Source organism: Gymnoscopelus microlampas, assembly GCF_963454915.1.
Source record: "Gymnoscopelus microlampas genome assembly, chromosome: 8".
NCBI lineage: Eukaryota > Metazoa > Chordata > Actinopteri > Myctophiformes > Myctophidae > Gymnoscopelus > Gymnoscopelus microlampas.
The window spans coordinates 16,956,049-16,982,808 of record NC_139945.1 but is presented as its reverse complement, the minus strand read 5'-3'; the positions used below and the strand labels follow the sequence as shown (position 1 = coordinate 16,982,808).

The 26,760-nt window shown below is 43.5% G+C and overlaps 2 protein-coding genes across 2 annotated transcripts in view; both read right to left on the bottom strand.

Annotated features, from left to right (window-relative positions):
* Positions 1–26,760, bottom strand: part of clns1a (chloride channel, nucleotide-sensitive, 1A) — a gene marked incomplete at both ends in the record, with an annotated part of 192,086 nt that overhangs the window by 44,993 nt on the left and 120,333 nt on the right. The gene's annotated exons all lie outside the window — the stretch shown is intronic.
* On the bottom strand, positions 1,250–26,606 carry rsf1a (remodeling and spacing factor 1a). The gene is made up of 18 exons (XM_084063762.1): positions 26,118–26,606; positions 23,476–23,567; positions 21,183–21,275; positions 20,547–20,752; positions 18,086–18,210; positions 17,201–17,374; positions 14,310–15,804; positions 13,651–13,828; positions 13,327–13,536; positions 12,674–12,778; positions 11,598–11,677; positions 11,419–11,467; positions 10,854–10,960; positions 10,298–10,365; positions 9,495–9,666; positions 7,156–7,382; positions 6,389–6,589; positions 1,250–5,377 (listed from the first exon to the last, which is right to left on the bottom strand). The coding sequence occupies exons 1-18, from the start codon at positions 26,290–26,292 to the stop codon at positions 4,497–4,499; spliced, it is 4,638 nt and encodes a 1,545-aa protein (XP_083919888.1). The 5' UTR covers positions 26,293–26,606; the 3' UTR covers positions 1,250–4,496.

Genomic DNA, 26,760 nt, shown 5'->3' with positions numbered 1-26,760 from the left:
TAATCTAGATAAACAATAGTTGGTGTTTTTTCAACCCAGCAATTCTCAACTCGGGTCCATCATGTAAGCCAGCAACTCCCAGTACTGCAGGTTGAGAGTTAAGGACCAGTGGATCACTGCCATGTTCAGTACACGTTCAGTACAGCTTGAAAATGATAAGAGAGCCGGATCAAATAAAAGTTCACACTACCTTGAGAATGGAGGCAACAAAAATCAGTCTAGAAATTCTCTCCTTTTCCCACAACTTGGGGTCATACAGTTGTGTACATCTTCAAATGTACATTTAATCTTTTATGTAAACATCTAAGTTCTATAGCACTTCTTTCTGTACATTTTAGTCATGAAGTTACTGTATACATAGCTTGCTGTGTACAGTTATACTTTGTGAACAACTTTGACTTGTACATTTACTCCAGTAGAGTAACTAATGTATTGCCTCAGAAGAACATGTATTCCTGAAGTACAGTTGTAGTAACTGTTGTGTACACACCTTCATGTATGGTTTCTGTACACCTTCTGTTGTACAGTGACTCTTATGTACATACTCTGTGTCTAGTTATCATTTATGTACACCTTCCGTTGTGCAGACATTTTACTATTTTGTGTATGCACTCAGTTATAGGTAATTATTTTTGTTCAGTTATACAGTTGTTACTCGTTATGTACACCTTCAGTTGCAAATATTCTCTGTACACTGTTGTACAGATAATGGTGTACACTATTATACAGTTATTACATTATTTACCCAATGAGTTCCTCATGTGTTCACCCTCAATGTGCAGTACTGTTATGTCTTTATACATCTTTAGCTGTTACCCTTCCATTTCATCCTCCCCAATGTGTTATTTTTGAATACGAATATAAAGACAGTTTCTCTTATAATCTATATGGCCCTCAACAGCTGTCCCTGTGAAATAAGGGCAGTACAACATTGGACTCTTACTCTTGAAACCGCGTAACAAAAAAAGAAAAGGGATTTAGAACTTTGGGCCTCTCAATGTGGGGGCATATCACCGTGTTTTTCTGTCCTAGACTTTTCAGTCCACAATTCTGGTCGGGAAAGAAACAGATGACTCATATCCGCTTGGGATATGGGTGCATGGGAGAGAAACATGTACTGTATATGCCATAAAAAAACATTGTCCCTTTCTCGAAATTAAGTTGGGGGAAAATAAATCTAGTGAAACGATCAAATTTCCCCTTAATTGGTGACCAAAATATTTTGACATTGTGTTCCTCAGGTCATAACAAAGGAACATTACAAGACTGAAATGTATCTTTTAAAAATGTTTTAATGGCAAGAAAGAGACAATGAGAGGTCAGTGATCAGAGTTCAGTGCTTGCTTGTGTGTGCATGGACCAGGGTTATTATAGTCAACTAAAACCAATGACATAACAAAAACTAGAATTAAACAATCATTTTAGTTAACTGAAATAAAAATTAAAACAAGGCTTAAAAAAGAAAACTAACTGAAACAGTATTGTTTACAAAACCAACTGAAACTAACTAAAATCATGTAGAAAATATCCTTACTCTGTCAAAAATAGCTAACAGATCTACAAGGTCACAACGCATCACAGTGCGACATGTGAGCTTGTAAATCCGTCTTTTTTGCTATTTTTCTGACCTTGTTGAGTCTTTCCCCCGACTAATCCAAATTACAATAAATAAAACTACCATTAAAACTCAACTAAAATAAACCTTTTAAAAAAACGTAAAAGCTACACTAAACTAGCAAACCACTTTGAGAACTAAACTGAAAATTAAAACAAAAAGTAAAAAAATAAAAATGTAAAACTATAATAACCTTGGTATGGACAGGTCCTTATGGTTGGATACACGAGGTGGCGGAATGAGGGCAACACAGGGCATTTAACATCTGGGCTCCACTTCCATCTCGAAAGGAACACAATCTCTTCGCTAAAAGACATGAACCCATCCATCCCACCCACTGCATGACTGTCTCCCTTCCAACCACACTATACAGCACCGGTAGGCTAATGAGAAACAACACTTTTCTCTCCACACCCATTGCAAGGACCAAGCACCACCTACAGTCCTTCTTGCACATTGCAGTCAGACCTTATAATGACAGAGAAGCCAATCTGACTCATCACAATCTCCTTTATAGGTTTGAAATGTTTTTGTTACTTTATATTGTTCTTCCTATGTATCTTTTTTTCCTTAACAATGTAAAGAAGTGTATTTCAGACGTGTTGATGTGAGACTATAAACAAATGAACAAACTCAAATTATACTGTACATAGTTAAAAGCAAGACTGTCAAACATAAGTGGTTCTCAACTCTGGTCCTGTGCACCCAGACTACTGCTGGCTTCAGTGTAGACATCTAATCCATCCATTATAAATGCACAAGATCTCTGCGTGCATGCCCGTATTTCCACCCCTGTCCATGTGATCTGGGACACTTAGAGAAACTGCAAACTAAAGCTACAGTCTGTAAATTGTTATGTGTTGCCTTAAAGATGCATTGTCGAATCCAGGGTGCCGTCTGCTTCAAATCACTTTATTGGAATCCGAGTTCCTGGGAGCAGGAGTTGAGAACCACGTTTTTTTTTTTATACACAAAACAGAGCTCCATTCCTCCTATAAACTCCAACAAAACCTGTCAACCTGGGTGTCTTTAGCAGGAATGAGTAACAATAAAAACTTTAGGTAAGAACACATAGGGCTGAATATGGACAGTATTCAGTTCTTTGTAACGTCCTGTAATCATTGCACTCCAGGGGCCTCATATTAAAATGTTCTTACTTCACAACTTGTATCATACGATCACTTTGAAGAATATGATTAAAAAAAAACAATTAAAATATATTGGTTTGATTCTTAGATCACCAAAACAAATCATTGATAGATCAAAACATCTGGCTATAAGTTAGTTAAAACTGCTCTGCTTGAGTTTTAAAATCGCTGTAGGAACGTTTTATGAATGAGGCCCCGGCAGAGGCTCCATGCCGGTCATATTCTACAAGACAAAAGCAATGAAACGCATGACCAAACCTATCGATACACACACATCGCTCAGAGCAGCATCTATCCTCCTCTCCTTCATATAGAAAATAGAACACTATATTTTACAAGAGGACTAAAAGAACAGAACATCTATTATCTTACAAAGAACGGTATACAGGCAGAGTATATACAGCAAACATGTGCTCACCTCCTGCACGAGGCTCTGTGAGTGTGGACTGATTTAGTCGCCGGCCCGATCTCAAACCAGAACACCTCTGCCCACTCCATTTGTTGTTAGGTCATTTATAATCTAGGCATTTCAGCCCCTTGTTATTGTTGGACAGAAACCTTGTATCGCCATATATCAACTTTTTTCTTTTCTTACTTACTTTGTCATACAAGAGTGTTGCGCATAAGTAGCGAAAAAGTATTTCAATGAAAAGTATTAACAAGAGCTTGAGACTGAATAATAACGATCCACTGGAACGCAGGTTATTTTTTCCCATTTCCTGAAAAGTAGCGGTTTCGGACATACAGGGTTTCAGCCCAACAGCGACTTCCTGCTTTTATCCAGAACAACTTACAGTGAGTCAGCAGGCAGGGGATCAGTGTCTCGCTAAACGGACACTTGCAACAGGATGCACTGGCGGCCGTTTCGATTGTATAACCTGTGACCTTTCAGTGCACCGAGTTTTGAGTGGACAAAATGTTGGGTTTGAGCTCGGACCAATCAAAGTCCCTGGAGGCGGGACATTAAGTGCCATAAGAATGATGAAGTGCTTTAGAATGAGGTACATGACCAATGGACCAACATGTCCATATAAACCAGAGGCTCTCTCGCTTTTACAGGCCCCGTTTGGAGCCCAAACTGGGTGGAAGTTAGTTCCTTCTCTACGACTCTGGCTCATTAGTATTCTAGTTGCCCTTCAGAAACAGAAGTGTGACATGTTTTGTGTCCTGACCCAATACTAATTCAGAGCTAAGGGACAATCAGCTGAACCTCTGGTTGGTTGTGCGTGTGTGTGTGTGTGTGTGTGTGTGTGTGTGTGTGTGTGTGTGTGTGTGTGTGTGTGTGCTGTATATACGCATGTCCGTGTACATGAGTCTGTCCAAATGTGAAACGCTGCCACTTGGGGGTGGGGTAGGGTGGGGTAGGGTGGGGTGGGGTGGGCGGGGGGGGGTGAAGGTGCTTTTGGCCCAGCTTGTTGGCAGTCACAATCTGCCAGGATGTACAGTAGGAGAGACTGGGCTGTACTGGGCCTCTGTGGATGTCAGGGTGGACAACGCTGGACTCTACCACAACAACAGGGGGCAGGGCTAGGTTAACAGGAGAGGAAAGGCGGAGAAAGGTGTAAAGATGGCGGAAGGGAGAGGCAGAGAAAACGCCTGACACAGGGGAGTGTGAGAATGAGGAAAGAGAGACAGCGAGAGGTCCAAATTAAAAGGTGAACTACTGGTGAAAGGCATGAGTATAAAAAGAAAGAAAGAAAAAAAAGCCAGCTTTATTCACACTGACACAGCCATCACGACTGTGGACTGTTGTGGACCAAGTTTGTAGAGTCTGTCTGCTCCTCCTTCTCCTCGTCCTCCGGAGGTAAAGGGCCGTTGTGCCTGCTCTGCCCGCCTGACCCCACACTGTCCCTGGGTTTAGCTGGACTCCCAGCCCCAGGCTTCTTTGTGCCTCTGGAGGCCCGGTGTCCGTTTACTGGAGACCGGCTGCGGCCAGCCTTCCCCTGTTCCTGAGTGTCATCATCTTCTTCATCATCCTCCTCCTCATTGCTGTTGGTGTTGTTGTCATCGTCGTCGTCCCTGGTGATGCGAGAATTCTTCTCGCCGGATGAAGACTTTTTGGTCGTCGTTTTCTGTTCTTCCTCCTCCTCTTCCTCCCCTTTATCGTCATCATCATCATCATCGGAGTCTATGCGGTTGAGTCTTTTCCGGATAGGCCGATCCTCTTCTTCCGACGACGACGATTCCGACTCCCCGGACTCGTCTTCTTCGTCGTTGTCTTCCTCGGTGGAGGGCCGTCGTTTCTTCAGCATCTGAGCGAGCCGCTTGCGCCGCTGCTGCGTCAGGATCTCCCTCCTCCTCCCCCGGCCCATCTTCTCCAAGTCCTCCTCTTCCTCCTCCTTCTTCTTCTTCTTCGTCACCCTCCTGCGCCTGTCTCTCTTCTCGTCTTCCTCCTGTGCTAGCCTCCGTTTCATCCGCCGCCGCCTCCTCTCCCCCGCGTCCTCCACCTCCTCCTCTTCCTCGTCATCTCGTCTCCTCCTCTTTACCCTCCGCCTGAGATCTTCGGCTTCTCTCCTACCCCGCCGCCTCCTCTCTCTCCTTCGGCGGTTGTCGTCTTCATCCTCTTCCTCTTCATAGTCATCGTCATCCTCGGAGTCTTTGGAAGAGGCAGACGCTGTGTGGACAAAGACAAATACACGCCGTGTCAACCAAAGAAAACACAACTTAGAAAACCTCCTGAAAATGTATTTTCCTATTGAAAATCCGACCGACTTAAAAAGAATTATTCCAGAAATAATTAACTGAACCCAGGCATTTTAGTCATATATGGTTATGAAGCATCAAACGACCGTGAAAAAGTAAAAATGCATCCAGAGAGTAAGACAATACAAGGCTGCCTACAAATCGACTATAATTCTCAGGCTTAGAAATTACCTAACGACTATATCTCCAATTCCACATGTTCCTCACTGGCAAGTGAGTCAGTAGGATACAGCAGAACAGCAGTGACAACACAGAAATGTGTGTGGGAAGGAATCAATTGGCATAACAACTAAATTGGGGAGAAACATGGGTTACATTTTCTTTGGCTCCTTTAAATTATAAAAAAAGGAAAATAAAATCTCAAAACGTAATGATTAGGTAGCATTACCATTCTAAACCTATGTTGCTGCTGTTCTACATACAGCCAACCAGTTGAAGAAATCACAGATTGAGGCTTTGACCTTAGCTTTTATGAAATTTCTGAGACCATTCATGTTTATGGAAGATGCTTCTAGACATGCATTCTATTGCTAGTTTGACCATTTCAAATGCTCTCTAATCTTAAAATAACGGAATAGTCGGAAAAAGGCGATCTACAAGCTCAAAACATGTCGCAGCGCGACGTGTTGTGAACATTTTGTGAACTTAATAATAATAATAAGATAACGCAAATTTATATAGAGCTTTTCAAAGTACCCAAAGACGCTTTACAAAAGACTAACACAAGAAAAACAACTTTATCAGGAAAGAAACCACTAAGAAAAGGCTAAGACTAAGGCATAAAATCAAGGCACAAGCTTGTAGGTTGGCTATTTAAAAAAAAATGCTTAAACAAGTTTTACATCATTGACATTCTCAAAATAGGGACGACAGGTAAAGTGGTTAAATTAGATGATCTATTCTACGCTATTCCTAGACTGACCGTTACTGTAGTCGCTGGAGAGATGTCGTTTGCGCTTTGTGCCGAGGGACTTGTCCTTAGCCTTATCCCGGCCGGCGGAGGCCTGGGAGTTGTCAGACGAATCAGTCTCGCGGTAGTTGACCTGCTGTCGCTGGCCCCGCCTCAGTCCCCGCCTCTTCTTGTCAACATCGCTGTCAGACATGTCGCTGGAGAACTCAGAGTCTGGAGAGAGGAGCACATGGAGGGGGAAAAAAGCAAATGAAACCAGATGTTTTTTCTTTTTCCGTTTTGAAAGTGGCTGATGACAGCTACGTATATTCGGAAAAAAAGTGCTCAGGAGCCGAGATTACAGCCTTTTTCAGTAATAAGTTAAACAAGAAGTGAATGGAGCAGCAAATCTTCAAATGATGATATGTTGGGTTCCGAACGCTTTTTTTCCAAAAGCGATGTGACGCGTTGTGAGCTTGTATATTTGCTATTTTAAACATTTTGCCAGCCAAAAATACATAGTAAAAAAAAAGTGCTCAGGAGCCGAGATACAGCCTTTTTCAGTAATAAGTTAAACAAGAAGTGAATGGAGCAGCAAATCATCAAATGATGATAACTTGGGTTCTGAACGTTTTTTTCTCAAAAAAGAAGAAAAAAAATCATATTTTTCCTATCCTTTGCTTTGATTTTTTCAAATCCCACTTGACCTCCCCCTCCATTGTTTGTTTGTTTTATCATAATATTCGCATAAATGTATCTGCGTGTACACATCTATGGTGAACGTCTCTGCTCCGACTCACCATTCTCTTCTTCGGTCTCCTCCTCCTCTTCATCAGATGAGTGTCTCTTTCGTCTTCTCAGCCGTTTCCGTGTCCTGTGTTGTTTGGTCCTGGTAGGTCGGTGTTTGGACGCCCGTTTCGGTGCCCGCCTGGAGCGGACACCGCTGGCCGAGCTGCCCGCGTCGCTGGCCACATCGTCATCGTCGTCATCTTCCACCCCTGATACGACAAAGTCGTCCTCCTCTGAGCTGTGAGGAGAAGAGAAGAGTTGGAGGCAAACTGTTTGAGTGATACTATATGCAAGTGATATTTTATTCATAGAGTAAAATCATTTCTATAGTGTTTGTTCAATAACAGGGGTCTCCCTGTCTCTTCAGCTCTTTAGTAAACAGAAAAAAGAGAAAAAAAAATCAGGCTGGGATAGCAAATTCGTCCGGAGACCAGCGCCTATGGTTTTTGCACCACACAACTCATCGGGGGGGGGGGGGCACCCGCGTACCACATGGGCACTAATACCTGACCGCGAGTCTTCGGGTTTGATTCCCAGGCCGGACGGACCGTTTGCGGCATGTCACTCCCCTACCTACTGTCTCCCTTTGCGTTTCCTGCATACACTGTGGCGATCAAATAAACGCTCAAAACAGCCAAAGAAATAACAAATATCTAAAACAAACAAAGCGCTCAAATCTGTATTCGTCTTTGTAATGAGGGGTTTATGCACTGCAATCCTACTAGTATCCCCCTCTCATCAGACTGTCTGATCATGTCCTGCGTTGACATTCTAAAGTCACTGTTTCCCCGTACACATCACACTAATTCACGAGCATCACAGTCATTGAGTGTTGTTCAGTTTAAACCACAATTTCCGACCCAATTTACAGATCTCTTTCAACCAGTGGTGGAAAATAACTAAGTACGTGTACTCAAGTACAATTTTGAGGTATTTTTACTTTCTTCAGTATCTCCAAATTTCAATAATTTTAATCCACTACATCTCAGAGGCAAATATTGTACTTTTACTCCACTACAATTACATGAAAACTTTAGTTACTAGTTATCCTACTATAATTCTAGTAACCTCTGTCTGTAGTGGTGCGCTGTCTGTAGTGGTGAAGCTACCCGGTTCTCCTCAGTGGCTGGAGCAATTGCTCTGATTTTGCACACAGCCATTGACCATTACCATCTGAACTTAACTGTGAAGCCCGTTTTTCAATTTCATCAAATCTCAGCTTCTTATTAGCGTTTATGTGTCAAACAATGGTGGACTCTTGATCAAACTGCGCATGCGTCGCGCCTGTGTGTGTCTACAGCGCGGACGTTTTACCCCCGGTCTCAGTAGCGGGGGGCGGGGCGGGAAAAAAAGGACGCTCTGCTTCTAAATTCCGCCGATTTTCGCCGTTTTTTTTCTCATTCGCCGTTTTTTTTCTCTTTTCGCTGTTAGGTAAAGCCCCCAAGGTTGGTGCCCTGTGCTGCTGCGCTGATTTTATCCGCCAGATTGGGACGTTCACGGCATATTTTGCACCATTACGGTGCGTTCATCTCGGTGACGAGTGCCTCTTAACAGCCGCTGCTGGCTGCGTGCACGCAGCGAGGCAATGCGATGCGAGGCGACGCGAGTCATATCTCTACCCCTGTGCCTAATGGCTGTACATGGGGCCGACGGGTGCTTTAGAGTGATTGTGTGAGTGTGGCTTCAGGAAGTAAATTCCTAGCCTCGATCTCCAGGCTTTTATTTTTTAGTTTTGCTAAAAAATAAAAGCTTGGAAATTCCTGTCCCAGCTGTTGGTGCGCAAAAGCGCCTTGCGTCGCCTGATGTGGTGCGCATTTTTTATTTTGGGTGCGCATGCGCACCTGCGCACCAGTTATGTGCACCCCTGATTATTTTACACTTTGGCTATTCAAAAACAGCAGATATACAAGCTCATAGCGCGGCACCGAGTGCCGCGCTACGAGCTTGTATATCTGCTATTTTTGAAAAATTGTGAAAATGTGTGCTAATCTTTGAATATATATTGTTTTAAAGCGAATTTTTTTAACTCAAATCTTTGCTTCTGGGGGACCCTGGAACAATATATTTTGAGATGGGGGTCGGCGGCCAAATACATATCATTTTGGGGGTCCTTGACATGAAAAAGTTTGTGAACCACTGATATAGAAACATACGTTTTTCAGAAAACTGTTAGGATTTAGAAGACATTTGTAAGAATCGGCCTCAGGTCTTAATGGGTTAAACACAAATCTTCTGCTGGGGGTCCCTGGCACATAACATTTTCAGATGGGGGTCCGCGGCCAAATACATATCAATTTGGGGGTCCTTGGCACGAACAAGTTTGAGAACCACTGGTTCTGTGTTACAGTACCTGTTGCTGAGCATGAACTCATCTTCACTCTCGGCGGCTGAGCTGTCACTCTCCAGGTCGTTGAGTCTCCGCCTCTTCCTGTTCAAGGGGCGACGAACCTGGGTCCTGACTTGTGGCCGCTCTTTTCCTTCCTCTGATTGGATGTTGGCCATGTCTTTGCCCCGCCCCGTACCTACAAATGAGCAACAGGGTCGTTAATCTATTGCCAAAGAGACCATGCCACAAGGTCAATTCACCTGTTTCCTAGGCTGTTTTCCACTGTGTTTTCCACTTCCTGTCGATTTCATTGGATATCATTGGTCATCTGACCAGTTTCATTAGATTTCATTGGATCAAATCGACAGGAAGTGGAGAACACACAGCCTAGGAAACGGGTGAATAGATATTTTTAGTTCCATACGGCTGCTGTGTTAAGTGGTCAGATGGGTGGGCTATGTGCATTTTCAGAACATGTTTATTTTAATGATCAATCAATCGATTGTATTCCAGCTTGGAAACGAACGCAGCATACTTTAATTTCCTATTTATCGGTATCATGAGGTTAAACAATTTTCTAAAGAAAAGATTCCATGACTTATTTTAATATTTGTGTTATTATCAATAAGATCATAGTGTTTTGTCAATTATTTAGGGGCCCACTTGCAATATCCTCATGGCCCACAGGTTGGGAATTTCTGCCCTAGTCCATAGTGTGGGCCTAAAATGGTCTGAATCTTTGACACAGCAAGTCTTGTCAACGGGAAGTTCATTAATCCACCAAATCAAGCGTTTCTTTTTTTCTCCTCTCCTCCTCATCTTCTCACCTCCTCCATAAACCTCTGAGACGTCCTCCTCTATCGCCTCATCAATAGCGTCATCAAAGTCATCGAACCTGCGGCACAAACACACACAAAAGTCCCTTCAGTCTTTCCAAGAATCTGCTGTTGAAAAAAACAAAGATCTGCAGTTCCTTACACAGATTAAAATGCCTTTAATTTTTCATTATTTCACAACTGTTCTGTCACTGTGGTGCTGAGGTACGGTTGTTGTCAGCTGTATGCTTAATTTATACTCTCGTCGTACTACAGTGTACAGTAGCTCGCTGTAAATGGTCAATCTAATCTACACACTCACAACACGTTGCATTGTGGCTTGCCAGAGAACAGGAGTTGGTGCGCCAAACAGTAAACAGACACACCTGTAATTAATCTGCTGTCTACTGTAGTTAAGAGGCAGCTACACAGCCGTGAAAAGAGGCTCACGAAGCTGGAGTTCAAAATAATAGACTGAACCGGTCCGTGTGGCCACACTGAAGCACAGGAATCTGCCGTATAGGAACCGGTGGCATACTGACACAGCGTTTCAGTACACAAACCCTACCTGTAGCTGATGCACTTCCTGTTTCGGGTTGATCTCCTGCCCAGGTTTTTACTCTTCTTGGGGTCTTTCTTCTTTATCTCTGATTTCTCCCCTTCCTCGTCTCCCTCCTGAAGAAGTCATTTTCAGCATATCAAACATTAGCATTCTCATTAAACAGACTCACCAGGTCAGTCAGTATAACAGACCTACATACATGATAGGGCTGGGCAGTTAACCGAGACTACATCGAAACCGACATTCAGAACCAATAACCGATATGATCTTGCTCATGTAGGTTAATAAAATAATCAAGAAGCAGGTATGTTTTTTTATAATCAACTAAATTGATTATATCATCTGATTATATCATCTGATTAACCACTTATCCCTGTAGTGTACATCATTGTACAATGGTAGCGTATAAAAATAGCGGAAATAGACAATCTACAAGCTCACATCTGCTATTTTCACTATTTATTTTCATTATTTGTTTTAATAGTCATTCATTAATCGAGGAAAAAGTTTGAAATAATGGTGGTATTGATTTGTCATATCACCCAGCCCTAATACATAATCATCTACTTACAGGGATGATGTTCTCTACGCTGATTCCAACGTAAACCAGCCGTTCCCTCCTGAAGAGACAGGGAGAAAGGAGGGACAAAAACTATCAATGTGTTGTTTTATGGTCGTATGTGTCGTTAGCTCTTCTCAGTTCTCTTTAAATATGATTTATTAATGTGTGTTTGTTGTGTGGGCTTGTACCTCCTCTCAGCTCTTTCTCGCTTCTTCAGAGCGCTGTCCAGATTCAGTAACTGCTCCTCCAGCTTCTCACACAACAGCTTCTACAGAAGAACACGGAAAAACACAGCTACTATCTGTGTCCAACAATAATACTAAATATGTTCGCTATCCATAGGAAATGTTTGTGCTCATCTTTTACATTCCCAGAAAGAACTGATTGAATTTGAAAATATTTCAAAACCAAACAATTTAGTTTCAACCTAAAAGGGACTCGCTACATGCGGCAGATTCTCCTCTCCTTCAAGCATTTTAAACCATTACTGGTGCATGATGCATTCTTGGGTATGACATCAGTTGGTTGTCATTTTCTTTTTGGACTCATCAATACTTAATCATTGATCACAAGAGAAGACTCTGAGACCATTTCGATATGCACCTCTTCATTTTAAGCAACCAACAGAACATTGCTATTCAGCAGCATCTCTCACACAAGCGAAGCAGTCTACCACAGTGCTTTACGTTTCATTACCGGTGATGGCTTTCACACTCATCACTGTATTTTATATGAAAAAAAATGGACTGGCCTTCTCTCGCCATTCGTAGAGAGCAACATTGTGTTTTATTTATTTATAAGGCCCTATGTGGCAAGCTCCCATTGTATTTATTTTCACTTTTAGACCCAAAAACTGCAGGATATCAAACACGCTCACAGACACACATTAGACCCATCACTCCACAAATGAACAGTGAACAAGGAAAAACTGCTTTCACCTTTTATACCCCAGACAAATGGAACAACTCTCTGAAACTGGATAAATTGGTCTCTATAGACATTTAGGGTACTACTTGAGGATGCATTACATAAGGACTAAACCTGCTTTGTGTAGCCCTTATGTATTTGCAATATGCGTTTTCTTTTTATATTGTACATATATTATATTGCACTTTATTTAAAATGGTATTGTTTTTTGTATATGTTATGATCATGTTATACTCAGGGCGTTCTTGAAAAAAAGGAGCTTTCTCTCAATGGTCTCCCCTGAATAAATAAAGGTCAATAGAATATGCATGCACGCATGCCCCTCTTTCTCTCTTACATGTTGACAGGGTGGGCAGAACCACTCCCCATCTGGAATGATCATGAGAGGAGGCCGGAGACATGCAGTGTGGTAGCCACTGTCACAGGAGTCACACAACAGGATCTGTGGAGAGCCACACACACACACACACACACACACACACACACACACACACACACACCTAAGTATTGGGAACATTTCACTTGGGTACAAAAAAAATCACACCCAGTGTGAAGTGGGCGGTGTGGTCACAGTGGTCATCACATTGATGGAAGTGATTCACTTAAAAAAAAACATAAGTGTTTTTTTTAAGTCCATACTGCTATTCATAGGGCTGCACATGTGTCATGTGTTTCGCTAGCCAATCACAGTCCTGAATTTGCAAAGTCAGCCAATCACATTACAGCTAGTGGTGATGACACTAGCTGTAATGTGATTGGCTGACTTTGCAAAGGTATAGATTTGCATTGACTGTGGAAGGGTTAGCGTTGTAGACTATTGGCCAATCACGGTGCAGGATTGGTCAGTGTCCAAACCTCACTTATGGGGGCGGTTACACCGCCCCAAAAATAGGATATTAGGATGACAACATAATCATAGCTGGCACTGCACTTATATTTTAGATTCTAAAAAATAAAACATTTTGCTCATCTGCACACGTAGAACCTCACCAATTCAGGGTGGTTAGGGAGGCCACAGTGGGAGCAGGCATCTTCGTTGGGAATCCCCTCCGATTGGCTGGAATCAGAGTCACTTCCTCCTTCACTGTCCTCCCTCCCTTCCTTCCCTCCATCCTCCTCCTCGAGCTGCCCTCCCTCGTTCAGTTTGCGTCTCTTGGACCGGGTGTTCGACCACCGGGGACGCCGGTGCCTCCGTTTACCCTGAGCGTGCAAAAATGGAGAATAACGTTTGATCGCGGTAAGCTTTATTATTTAACATTATCATAGTGTTGAGAATGCGCACGCTGCACCCACTATAACAGTCAGTTACTGTACCTTGGGTCTCCTAGTGGGCCCGTCGGAGCTGTCTTTCTTTACCGCTACCTTTTGCCCCTCTTCTTCCTCTTCCTCCTCTTCTTCCTCACCCTTCGCCGATGTTGCTTTCCTGTCTGCTTTTCTGCTCTGGCTCTCAGCCACCTTGGAGCTGGGCCTGCAGATCGGCAAAGCAGAAGATCTTCAAGAGAGCGGATGGGAATGAAATGGAAGCGATTAGTGAATGGAAGTGAATGACACACAAAACTCTGGAAAACATAGTATATTTAGTAAGCATATGTAACACAATTGTTAAAGGCCGATCCAATCACCTGCAAAGTAACTGCAAAAACCTATTGAGCCTTGCCAGACAACTATAAGTGGAGCAAATTATTTGTAGCTTTGCAAGGCGACGAGGACATCTTAAATGTCATGCAACAATGTTTACCAAACTGATGCTATTCAAAAAGCTAATGTGAAACATGAAAAGGTATCTTTTAAGTGTAGCTCAGTAGGGTGTTTTTAGAACAGTGCCATGGTTAGGGGCTCTATTCGTACTTTCACTTCACACAAAAACAATGACTCATGTTACTGTAAGGTAAATGGCATATGAAATATGAGAAAATACACATATCGTATAGGCATGCACGACCACACACAAATACACACAGTACATGCCTTACCTGCTTATCCGAGTAGATCTCCTCAGGGACCTGCCCTCCTCTTGGGTCTCCTCCTCTTTTTCATCCTTCTCCTTCTCTTCGTCCTTCTCCTCTCTTCCTCTGTGCTTGCTTCTCCTCCTGTGAGGTGGAATCTTGATCTTCAGTCGGATGCCTTCCTTCTGGACTTCCGAGGAAGCCTTTTCCCGTGGACCCTTGCCGTCCTCCGCACCCTGCCCCGCGCCCTTCACCCTAACCTGGGCTTCGTCGCCCTCGGCCTGGCACTCCTCCGTTTCCTGCTGCTGTACTTTGGGAGCTTCGAGGGCCGTCTCTGAAGCGCTCTCCGTCTTTCCCAAAGGGCTCTTTCTCTCTTCTGCGTCATCCTTTCTCTCTCCCTCTGCCTCCGATCCCTCTCTTCTCTTTTCTTTCTGGTCTTCGTCATCCTCGCCATGGATTCTGGACCCGGGATCTTGCAAGCGGGCCTCCGTGGTGCTTTCAGAGTCCTCCTTTGCCTCTGTGGACTGCGAAGCAAATGAAACGCAACTTGACGCCGGCTTCTCGATTTGTTCCACCGCCTGAGCGACTCTGCTGGAGTCAGAGGAGGGCCTGGCTGTCTGGTTCTCCACCAGCACACTAGGGGGCATCGCTCCGGGCACTGCAGGGGCCGTGTCCCCTCCAACAGGGCCCTTCCTCACCAGCACCGACTGCCGGCACACCTCCCTCTCCGGCACTTTCTCTCCTCCCTCCCGTCTCTTCACTCTGTTCCGCTCCTCCTCCTCGCTGGGCAGGTTTTTGTGCTCCACAATTGGACCGTTTCGCTCCTGTGGCTCCGAGGCGGGCGGGCGCTGTCGCTCCAGGGGGCTTCGGATGACCCCCACGTGACCTATGACTCCGACCTGACCTGCAACCCCTACGACGCCGTTCTGTCCTTCCTTGTGTGACGGGAGGAGGGATGGGATGAGAGAAGCCTTCCCGTTGGTCAGTTCCTGACTGGACAACGTTTCCGCTGGTTGCTGCCGTTGTTGCTGTTGGGCGGCCGGGCTGAGAGGGGGCGCTAATGAGTTTGGCTGTTTCTCCTCTCTCCCCTGCCCTTCCTTGCTTTGCATCACCAGGGGATTACACACAATGATACTGCTACTGTTGTTGTTGGTAAGATGGTTGCCCCCGTGGTGCCGGTTCCCTTGGAAGCCCTCGTCAAGCTTGAGGTCTCTCTTCTTCAGCGGTATCTTGGCCTGTTGGTTACTCCTGACGACAGCGTGGTCAACTTCCTCTTCCCGGTTGGTGCTCTGTTTCGCCGTCACCGAGCTGGGCGCCTTGACAACGGACACAGCATTGCTAGGGGCATCTGCATCTGGCCTGGTTTCCGATTTCACAATTGCGGTGATCGTGCTCACGCGGTTGTCGATGACCGCTGGCAACTCCTGGAGTTTACCCTCCGGTTTGTTCTCGCTTTGCTCTTCTTTCACTTCAGCTGAAATGTTTTCCTTTTCAACAGGCTCCACCTCTTCCTGTTTTATCACTAAAAACACACAAAAAAAGCAGAAAATAAGGAGCGGCCAAGTCTGTGAGCTTCAGAAAATAAGGAGGGATCTAGCGGTTAGGAAAAAATAAGGAAGGTGTTAACTTGTTATCCGACTTGTTTATTTATTCTTTATAACTCTTTTCTAAAAAACTGCAACACTTTCACCCAATCTTTTACACCTGTCTACTTGTGATGTGACAATAAAGTTTAAGTTGTGTTGAAGAATGTTAGGATCAGAAAACTAGGATGAGTCTAGTCAGAAATAAAACACTAGTAAAGGAAAAATAAACAGTCAAAAACGATACACTGAATCATGTGGATCATGAGAGACACAGAGGAATGGTGTGGCTCCAATATGGACCACGGACTTCATGTGACAAGCCTCTGACATAAGTCAACTATGACGTCAGTCTTCTATGAAATACCTATTACATATTATATTAAAATCAGCTAATGGGAGGGCTAGCGCCCGTCACTAAGACTCAGACATAACCCCGTCACATGCCCATATATGGGCATATACTGATGCCATCAGGGATCTCCATATATGGGCATAAAGAGGACAGGGAATGACAGATACAGAGATTTCCAAATAACGTAGGTGTGAGGATGAAAAAAGATATGGTGTGAGTTTAATATGCTAGCAAAGTTGTAGGAGGACTTTACTATCCCTTCAGTGAACTTCTGTCAGGGGAGTTCAGTTAGCACTATCATACTAAAAGCAATAAATGGTTCTCATATCCAGTCCTAAGAAGCCAGAGAACTGCTGGTTTGCATTCTAGCCTTCAGAAGCAGGTAGATGAATGGAATGGATGAATAGAAAACTAGCAGCAGTCTGGATCCCCAGGACCAGAGTTGACAACCACTGCAGTGGTTCTCAACCTGTGGGTTGGGGCCCCCAGGGGGGTCCCCACATGATTATGGGGGGGTCCCCAGATGAGAGTTAAGTGACAATTTAAGGACCTTTAAGAAAAGAAAAAAAAAAGAAAGAAAAAATACCATTACTGCATCAAAAGTCATCAACAAACTGGTCAAACATTGGCCAAACTGTCAAATAATATAAGAAAGAGGCAAAAATGTTGAAAATAGCTGATCTACAAGCCTCACGTTGCGAGGCGTTGTGAGCTTGTAGATCAGCTATTTTCCAAATATTTATCTGTGGAACCGAGTCAAACTAAATGTAATGCCTTAACTCCTACAATTCCAAGTGCTTGTCAAGGTGGGGGGTCCAAATATGATTATTTTGGGGGGTCCCCAGTCCAAATATGATTATTTTGGAGGGTCGCAGCCTGAAAAGGTTGAGAACCAGCGATGTAGAGGACCTTATGCAGAGAACAAGATAAACTGTGAGATACAGGGTAGTGGCCGTCGACACAATATTTAATTTCATTACCTTTAATCAGGGGTTCTTCTTCCTTTACATCGACGGCCATCTTGCAGTCTGTGTGTTCCTCGGTGGTCCTGGAAGACTGCTGGTTGGAACTGACCACGGTCGTGTCTCTACTACCGGCCTCATTCTCTGAGCTCTCATCATCTGCATCAGGCTTCTTCTGAGCTCCCGTTTCCTCTAGAAAAACAACAGTTTGCATAAAAAAGGTGAGCAGTCAACTACTTCAGGGAGCAAATTCAGTGTCCAGAGACCCTGATTCTAAATACCTCAGCACTCTTCAATTATCCATCCATGATCCAAAGCACATCTCTCAACTGATCTATGCTGTATTCCTCCATGTATTTATTTGGTATTCACTTTAAACCACTTAAAGCCGTTAAGACCTGAAGCCGACAGTATTCTTAAAAATGTATGTTTCTATATCAGTGGTGCTTAATCTTTTTCATCTCAAGGACCCCCAAAATGATATGTATTTGGCCACGGACCCCCATCAAAATATTCTGTTCCAGGGACCCCCCAGAAGCAAAGATTTGAGTAAAAAATGTTCGCTTTAAAAACAAATATATATATTCAACGATTTGCACACATTTTCACGATTAAAAAAAAATAGCAGATCTACAAGCTCATAGCGCGACACTCGGTGCCGCGCTGTGAGCTTGTATATCTGCTATTTTTGAATAGCCAAAAGTGTACAATAATTTTTAGCTCAAAACTAAAAATGACACAGATGCTTCTTCAGGTCTTAATATAAAGCCCAGCTGCTTTCTCTCTCTTTCAACCATGCAGCTAGCATAAGCCGCTGCTGGTCAGTGTGCGCACGTTTTTTTTAAGTTACAGCTCATCGTGGATGTGAAGAAACAACCACGCATCAATCTCCCGGCGTCTTACCTGTATCTTTATCCGTCTGTCCCTCTCTCTCTGAGGGGCTGGCACCGGTGGAGGCACTCTGGTCCTGGTTTGGGGTCACCTGGGCCTTCAGCAGCTCCAGAGCCTCAGCCAGGTCATTACGGGTCCTGAGGAGGAGACATTGTCTGGGTGAGCGGCTGGATTCAGAACCAACCATCCACCGGCCTAGCAAGGTTATAATAGTTTTGGATTTTTCATTATAGTTTAGTTTTAGTTAGTTTTGACATTTTTTTTCTAATTCAGTTAGTTTTAGTTAGTTTTGACATTTTCTTTTCTAATTCAGTTAGTTTTAGTTAGTTTTTACTTTTTTTTTCTAATTCAGTTAGTTTTACATTTTCTTTTCTAATTCAGTTAGTTTTAGTTAGTTTTGACAGAAAAGAAATCTAATTCAGTTAGTTTTAGTTAGTTTTCAGAGCGGGTTTGCTAGTTTTTATTTAGTTTCTATTTTTGTGACAACGCTTAGTTTTAGTTTCGTTTTTATTAGTTTTAGTGTTAGTTTTAGTTTTTTTTTATACTTTCTGTTTTTTTTTGTCGGGTGCAGGATTCAAAAGGTCAAAGTAAGTATTGTGTGATAAAAACTCAACAAAAGATACCATTTAAAAATATATATTATTCAGTTACTGTTGGACAATCAACCATCCACACAACTATAACAGTCCACAAGATAGCAGCCATAAGTGCAAAATGTACTGTGCCAGGTACAAATCAAAATAGCCATACAATATATGAACATAAACCCTTTCATGAGACACACAGGGTTGAAAACAACCGGAGTACCTCGCCCCAAAACAAGCTTGCCCCCATTTCTTTCGCGTACCAGTGATTCTAATACTGCCGGATTTGCCCTGGGGCGACTACGTCTGCGGACCAACGGTGACTGCAACTGATGTAGAACTTTTCTTTTAGTTTTTCTTTAGTTTAGTTAACTGAAATGTTTTTTCACCTTTAGTTTTCGTTGTTTCGTCCGTTTTCGTTAACTATAATAACCTTGCGGCCTACATTAGACCTGTGTGTCTCGACCATGAGTCACGGCAGGATTACAACGGTCACGGGGACATAGAACAAGACGAGCACTGGGAATGGAATATAGGGGAATACGTGTTGTTCATTTTATATACTATATTAACAAATTGAGAACTACAACACTGTAACTGTAAATAAAGTACAACTAGACATTGCTGGCTTAAAGGCATTGTAGGGAACATTAAGCCTAAATTTAAAAAATATTTATATATATATTTTTTTGCATTTTTCCCCTCTATCAGCCACTATATAATGATGCTGGGGTGTTTTGAAACACAGTACTCTTTCTGAAAACCCTATTTTCCCTCATTGTTATTGTTTGTGCAGTTCGTTTCCCGGCCACCAGGGGGTGATGCCTCCATAGACTTCCATAGACTTCCTTACGTACCGGACAAATATAACAACAACAACAACAATAGGGAAAATAGGGTTTTCAGAAAGAGGCCTGTGTTTCAGTGCAGGAAAACACCCCAGCATCATTATATAGTGGCTGATAGAGGGGAAAAAATGCAAAAAATATATATATAAATATTTTTTAAATTTAGGCTTAATGTTCCCTACAATGCCTTTAAGATGAATATCATATACTATACAATAGGGGATATATCAGTTGATAATAGTATCTAACAAGACACCTTTAGTGGTACAGTGATAGAATAGAATAGAACTTTATCATCATCACTGAACCTCGGTTTTCATTACTAAACAACCAAATCTCACCTGCGGAATCCTACATCGTATTTTTAACCCATTAAGACCGGGAACGCAAATGTGTGTAATTTATCATTTGACTATTCAAAAATAGCAGATCTACAAGCTCATAGTGCGGCACTGAGTGCTGCGCTACGGGCTTGTAGATGTGCTATTTTTTGAAAAATCGTGAAAATGTGTGACATTTTTTAATATATATTTTAACTCAAATCTTTGCTTCTGGGGATTCTACAAATGTCTTCTAAATCCTAAGTTTTCAAAAAAACATATGTTTCTATATCAGTGGTTCTCAAAACTTTTTCATAATTGTCAAGGACCGCCAGAATTATATGTATTTGGCCGCGGACCCCCCCCCCCCCCCCCCCCCCCCATCTCAAAATATTTTGTTCCAACTTCCAGGGACCCCCCCCCCCCCCCCCAGAGATTTGAGTTAAAATGTTAGCTTTAAAAGAATATATATATATATATATATATATATATATATATATATATATTCAAAGATTTGCACACATTTTCACGATTTTTCAAAAATAGTAGATCTACAAGCTCGTAGCGGTGCCGTGCTACGAGCTTGTAGATCTACTATTTTTGAATAGCCAAAGTGTAAAATAATCCTTCTGAGCTCAAATCTACAAATGACACAGAGATGCTTCTCCCGGTCTTAAAGGGTTAAACATAAAACACATACAACATGCAGGACAGGCACTACCTGACGATACACCTCCACGTGGATCCGTCCGTGTCGTCCTGTTCCTCCGTGTACAGCCGGATGTTCTGCTCCGGGTCCAGATGCAGCCAGTACATCAGGCCCTGCTTGTCCCTCCCGATCGGCTGCAGACGCATCTTGTCTGGGTCCTCCTCGTTGATCAGCATCTTGAACTTCAGGTTGTCGTCAAACTGACACTCGCAGAGATACTGGACGTCCAGGGAGGAGAGGAAGAGAAAGGGGGGTAGAGAGAAGAGTCGTGAAGTGTAGGGATAGCATGGTGATTGAGAAGGGGTTTGGCCGAGGAGATGGGAGTGGATGAGGACGGGAGGGCGGAGGAGGAGAAGAGAGATGGAAAAGGAGCCGAGGGTTCCAGGAGGTGCACAGAGGGAGTGAGAGAATGGTTGGGTGAGAGGAGAGGATGTTGGCGATAAGGGGAGAGAAAGTAGTGGAGGAATGGAGAGAGACAGTCAAGATGGCTGCAGTCACTAAAGATAACAATTCCCACATCTAAATCCTGAAGATTTACTTAAAACGGATACTTGGCCAGTATTTCAGGGCCCAAAAGTAGCTTGTTTTAACATTAGTTTGTAATAATTTCAATGAAAGTAATATTGTGTTATTGTGTGCTAGTCGTACTTTGAGGATACTTGACTTGCACTCCATGGTCATTTCCTGGTAGCCTTTTTGTTCCAGTTCCCATGCCCAGGTACTGTTCAGATCCTGGCATACCTAGAGGGAAAATGCTTATAGTAAGTCACATACAGTACTCAGGAGTGTGGGCTCACCACTTGCATTTGTATCTCATTGAAACAGTAGCAAAGCTGAGAGGGAGATGGAGTGTACGGGAGATGGAGGCTTTGACAGAATGCATTCCTAGTCATGAGTGGGTCCTGAGGATTGCCATAAATAAATCTGAATATTTTGAACTGAGTGTTGTGTTAGGGATGGGCGTTTCTGATTTTTCCCCCCCCAAACGTGTACACTTGGAGAAATGTAACATGATGTCATATTTAAACAAATTAACATTGCAGAGCACATCACGAGCCTTGGACACAACAACTATATCAAATACGTAGAGCATCTGACTTCAGTATATGAAATCAGTGAACGAAGCCAACCTTCTCATTATGGACTGGGCCTACAAGACGAAAAGCATCCAAATACAATTAAACCATCATCTGTCCTTCTGGAAATGTTTTCCATTGCCGTGTGGTTTCCTAGTTGTCTCCCTATCAGCTACAGTACAGTTTCAGAGAAAAGGCCTTTTGTTTCATTTAAATTTAAAAGCCAAGCCCTTAAAAAAATGAAAAATTAAACATAATGTGGGTTTATATATGTAGAATACAAAGCCTTGTTTCTCCCTTAACGTGACGCTTGTTTTGATAATATTATATGCCGGGCCGGCCAACCATTTTTCTTATACTGTACATACGTTGAACACATCCAAGAGGATTAAGTTATTGGATTAATAATGCCCTGTGGCTCTGGAGACCACACTGTGTATAGAAATCAGCGTGCGGCCCATATTAGATAGAATGAAGCACTTTTATAATAATGTGTTGAATTACAACCAAGAGAACTGCAGACAGTCGCTTTGAAAAACAGAATGAGCATGTGATACTGCAGCAGCACATTACTGGATGGGTTTTATAAATATGAAAATTTAAATATTATAGAATTGTAACTCATACGGCTACTGTACCTCATACAATTATAACTCATTGAGTCGTTATCCTAAATGGATAGTGATTTATTTTCGTGTACACTCTACAATAGGACTATCAATCAGTAATCGAATAGCCAACTGCGACCCCAGTAGTTTGGCTTGGCATATTCTGAAAACATAGGCGACCACTAGAAAACAACACAACAGTGGTGCTGGTGCTGGGTTTCCACCGGCCCCAACACCACACCACATCACACCGCCTACTGGTGCCGCCGTTTCCACTACAAGGGTGTCAAAGGGCTCTGAAATGGGTGCCTATTTTGGCACCACTCCAGGGTAAGTCTGAGCTAGGCCAAACAGGGCCAAACACTTCATAATGACTGATCACTCACTGACTTCTTATTTAGACCAGGATCATAGTTGTAATAGATTATAATAGATTATATTGTATTATAATCACAGTTATAATCCATTATAGCGTATTGTAAATATCACAGTTGTAATACATTATAATAATCTATCTATATTGTGCTATAATCACAGTTATAAGGCAATAAGGGTCCATTTGGTTCTTAACAATAGCTGGAGGACTCCTGCAGACCTGCACAGGTGATTTGCATTTGTATATAGGACAGTTGGCCACTCATATACATTACATTGTTAGGCAAGAAGCAATGACCTGCACCTATGTCCTTACATTACAAAGGGGGCGTCGATTCCCTCCAGGAGGGGAGGGGGGGGGGGGTACTGCGTAGGGGTACTTTATTGTAATGGTAAATGTAGATATTTTGATGCGGTGCGGTGCTAAAGCTGCAGTCGAAATCCAGAAAAATAACTGTCTCTGTGTCTGTGAATGGTGTCATTATAAATAGATCCATGCAATAATTTGGGGTTTATATTAACATAAGACATCCCACAAAATCTTAAATAGCGTTCGGGATACTTTAGAATTTTTACGTTTCCTTAACGATTCCCTCTTAACGGTCCGAATCCTTAACGGTTCCCTTTAGAAGGTTCCAAATGGACCCTTACAGGTCTGTAAGTCTGAGAGTTAGGGTGGTCCTTGACATTAAAAAGTTTGAGAACTGTAACTGTATACAGCAGACGTGAAATCCACATACCAGCTCTGACAGTGTGATAAACCGGTTTTCCGGAAACAGCTCCAAATGCGATGGAACCGATTTGGTTCCTCAATGTTGGATCCGGTTCCGGATCCGGTACCCGGTCCCTGATCTTTACACACGTCAAGTCAAGTCAACTCACCTTGGCCAGGTACTTCTCCCAGCGGTCAGCAGTGACGGACTTCCCCAGCTTTCTAAGCAGCTTCACATGAAGCTCCACCAGGGGCTTTGGAACTACAGATGAGACACAATATGAGTTACCATTTGTTTGTGTGCTTTCATACACTTGGAATACTCATGAGAAAGGAGGAGTTTACTTTGAAACTTAATTGATCTATTTTAGCCACCTTTTCTCACCTGACATCATCATCATCATCATCATCATCATCATCATCATCACTTGGCTACCTTAGCACACTTCAGTGAATTTCATAAACTTGACAACAAAATTAACTGAATCAGTGGTTCTCAAAGTACTTGTGGGGGTTCCAGGGGGTCCCCAGCTAAATGATTGGCATCTCTGAGAGTGTTCACAGAGGAGATTGTGTGCACATCTTGTACCCGTATTTAGGCCAGGTGCTGGACATCGAGGCAAGAATCGAGATGACAATCCGCACACTGGTTTAAAGCTCCCAAAACGTATTTTATTTAATGGCGAAACGTTTCCACATTATAGGTCTTCATCAGGCAAAAATCATGTAACCAAACGCACGCTTACGGGCCCATTTGGATCTGTTTGTACACCCTCAGAGTCTCGGTCTGTGGCCGAATGCATACTAAACTGAGGGGTCCTTGAAATTAAAAACGTTTGAGAATCAAATGGAACGAAGGAACATTCATGGAAGCATAGATTGTTTTGATGAATAAGGTGGTAGTAGTAACACTGTTACGCATTACTTGACTGTTTGATATAGTGTGAATGTTAACTTAATTAGGCCTATGTTGGGCCTGTGGGCCATGTTGTTGACTGTCTAATTTACACGTTGGCAGTACGTGTCACTTGCCCAAAAGAACAGATCTACAAGCTCACACGCGATGTGTTGTGAGCTTGTAGATCATATCTTTTAGGTAAGAGACCCTCCTCTGGCGATATTACTGTAAGCTATAGTGCGGGGTGTTCAACGTTTTTCAGGCCAAGGGCCCCCTAGCTGAGAAAGAGATGAAGCAGGGACCCCCTCCATATTGTATAAAATTGTGTATCAGATTAAAGTTTTTTTTACTTGGTATGCTCTTTTTTCCCTCTACACCTTTACCACTTTGCCAAAAACAGCAGATCTACAAGCTCACACCACTTTGCAGTGCTAGGCGTTGTGAGCTTGTAGATCTGCTATTTTTGGCTAAAGTTCTCATCAGAAAAGGGATGCTAGGGTTCAATTGGTTAAATGTGAAAAAAAAGAAAACAAAATCATGTCACACAAAGATATGGCGGCCCCCCTGTAGCAACTCTGAGAAACCCCTATGGCAGGGGTTTTCAACCAGTGCTCCGGGGACCACCAGTGGTCCTTGAGAGGCTTCCAGGGGGTCCCCAGCCAAATGAATAGTTAGCAACCAAATTGACCCATATGTCTGTAACTCTGATGATGGTGATACAGTGTAGATTGGGACCCCCAAGAAATCTAAATGGTTGAGTCCCTGGCATATCTTTTCAAATGGGGGTCCCCGGGCTAATATTTGTCGTTTTGGGGGTCCTTGAAAAAGGTTGAAAACCACTGCCCTAGGGGTCCAGGACCCCCTGTTGAAGACCCCTGCTCTAGAGTAAAAGTCTGCTAGCCAGAGATCTGTAATGACAACGAGGCTAAAGCAACAACAAAACGACACTTTAAAACCCCAAACACCAGTCACACGCCGACAAATGACTCTTTATTAGCGGATTCCGGCCATGGGGACATGAAAGCCACACTACGTTCCATAAATACTCTGCTATAAAGTGTGATAGAACGCGAGGCTAACGCCAGTTAGCCAACAAGCTAACCTTTACACAGTAACACAGTTCCACGCCGCGCATGCGCCGACCTGACAGCCACCGTGTGCCAAAAAAATAACATCCACTGTTTTTATTATATCATAATAATAACAAACCTCGCGAGAGTACAGCAACAATACTGTGTTAACAACAACAACCTAAGGGCCAGAATATAAAACAACAGGACACTGTGATGATAGTGTGTGTGTGTGTGTGTGTGTGTGTGTGTGTGTGTGTGTGTGTGTGTGTGTTTTGCCTCCCCATTCCCTAATTCTGGTTCCATAAGGCCAGGCCAGTGAAAAATTACACCTGACAACAATCTGCAGCTAGCTAGCTGTGGCCTGACTCGTGTGTGTGTGTGTGTGTGTGTGTGTGTGTGTGTGTGTGTGTGTGTGTGTGTGTGTGTGTGTGTGTGTGTGTTGTTACTGCATCATGGCTTCCATACTAAGTTTGTCATGTACAGAATGATCAATATCCACACAGGCACTGGAAGACCCCCAGACAGACCCCCTCCCCTCTCTCTACCTGTAAACCCCCCCAACCGCCCGACACACACGGTTATTAATGATGATGATGATGATGATGGTGGTGGTGGTGTTAGACAGTACAGGCCCCCCTGCCTTCTCTCTCTCTCTCTATGCTTCGGTTTCAAGTGTCGCAGCTTTCTTTCTTTCTGCTCCCCCCCTCTCTCTCTCTCTCTCTCTCCTTCCCCCTCATCTCTCTACCCCCCCTCCCCTCCTCTCCTCCCTCCCTCTCTCCGGCTCCAGGCGGCCCTCCTTCCTCTCCTTCCCTCAGCCCTCCACACAGAGCCTCCTCCTCACCTGTCTCCGTGTCCCGCAGATACCTCTCCATCTGCGGGTAGGTGATGTCGGGCAGGTCCAGCGCCGGCCCGTAGCGCTCCATGAAGGAGCAGACCACCGCGAAGCTGGGGCACAGCGACAGCCCGGATCCCGAGGAGGAGCTCTGCACCGCCGCCGCCGCCGCCGGAGCAGCCATTTTCCTCCCAGTGAGAGAGAGAGAGGGAGAGAGAGAGAGAGAGAGAGAGAGAGAGGAGGAGGAGGAGGAGGAGGAGGAGGAGGATGTGAAGTTGGGAGGACCAGGGGCACACACACTGAAAAGTGCCCACAATTCAGCGCGCTAGTATGGGGAGCATCGTGAGCTTCAACGGCGACGCGGCGACGGCAGCATTGCCAGGTTTTGCGAGAGAAACAAGCAACCGGTTCTATGAAAACATGAGGTGGAAAGACTGGTGACGCGAGGTTAATGAAAACAAGACCAAAAGAAGATACGTATTTGGCCACATGTCCATCAGCTATTTTAAAATAGCACATCTACAAGTTCGTTCACATGTGACGCGTTGTGCGCTTATAGATCTGCTATTTAAAAAAAAAAAAACTTGGGAAAAAAGTGATTCAAAAAAGAAAGAATGAAAAACACAAATTAATCTAGTATTGGGGTCCCTGG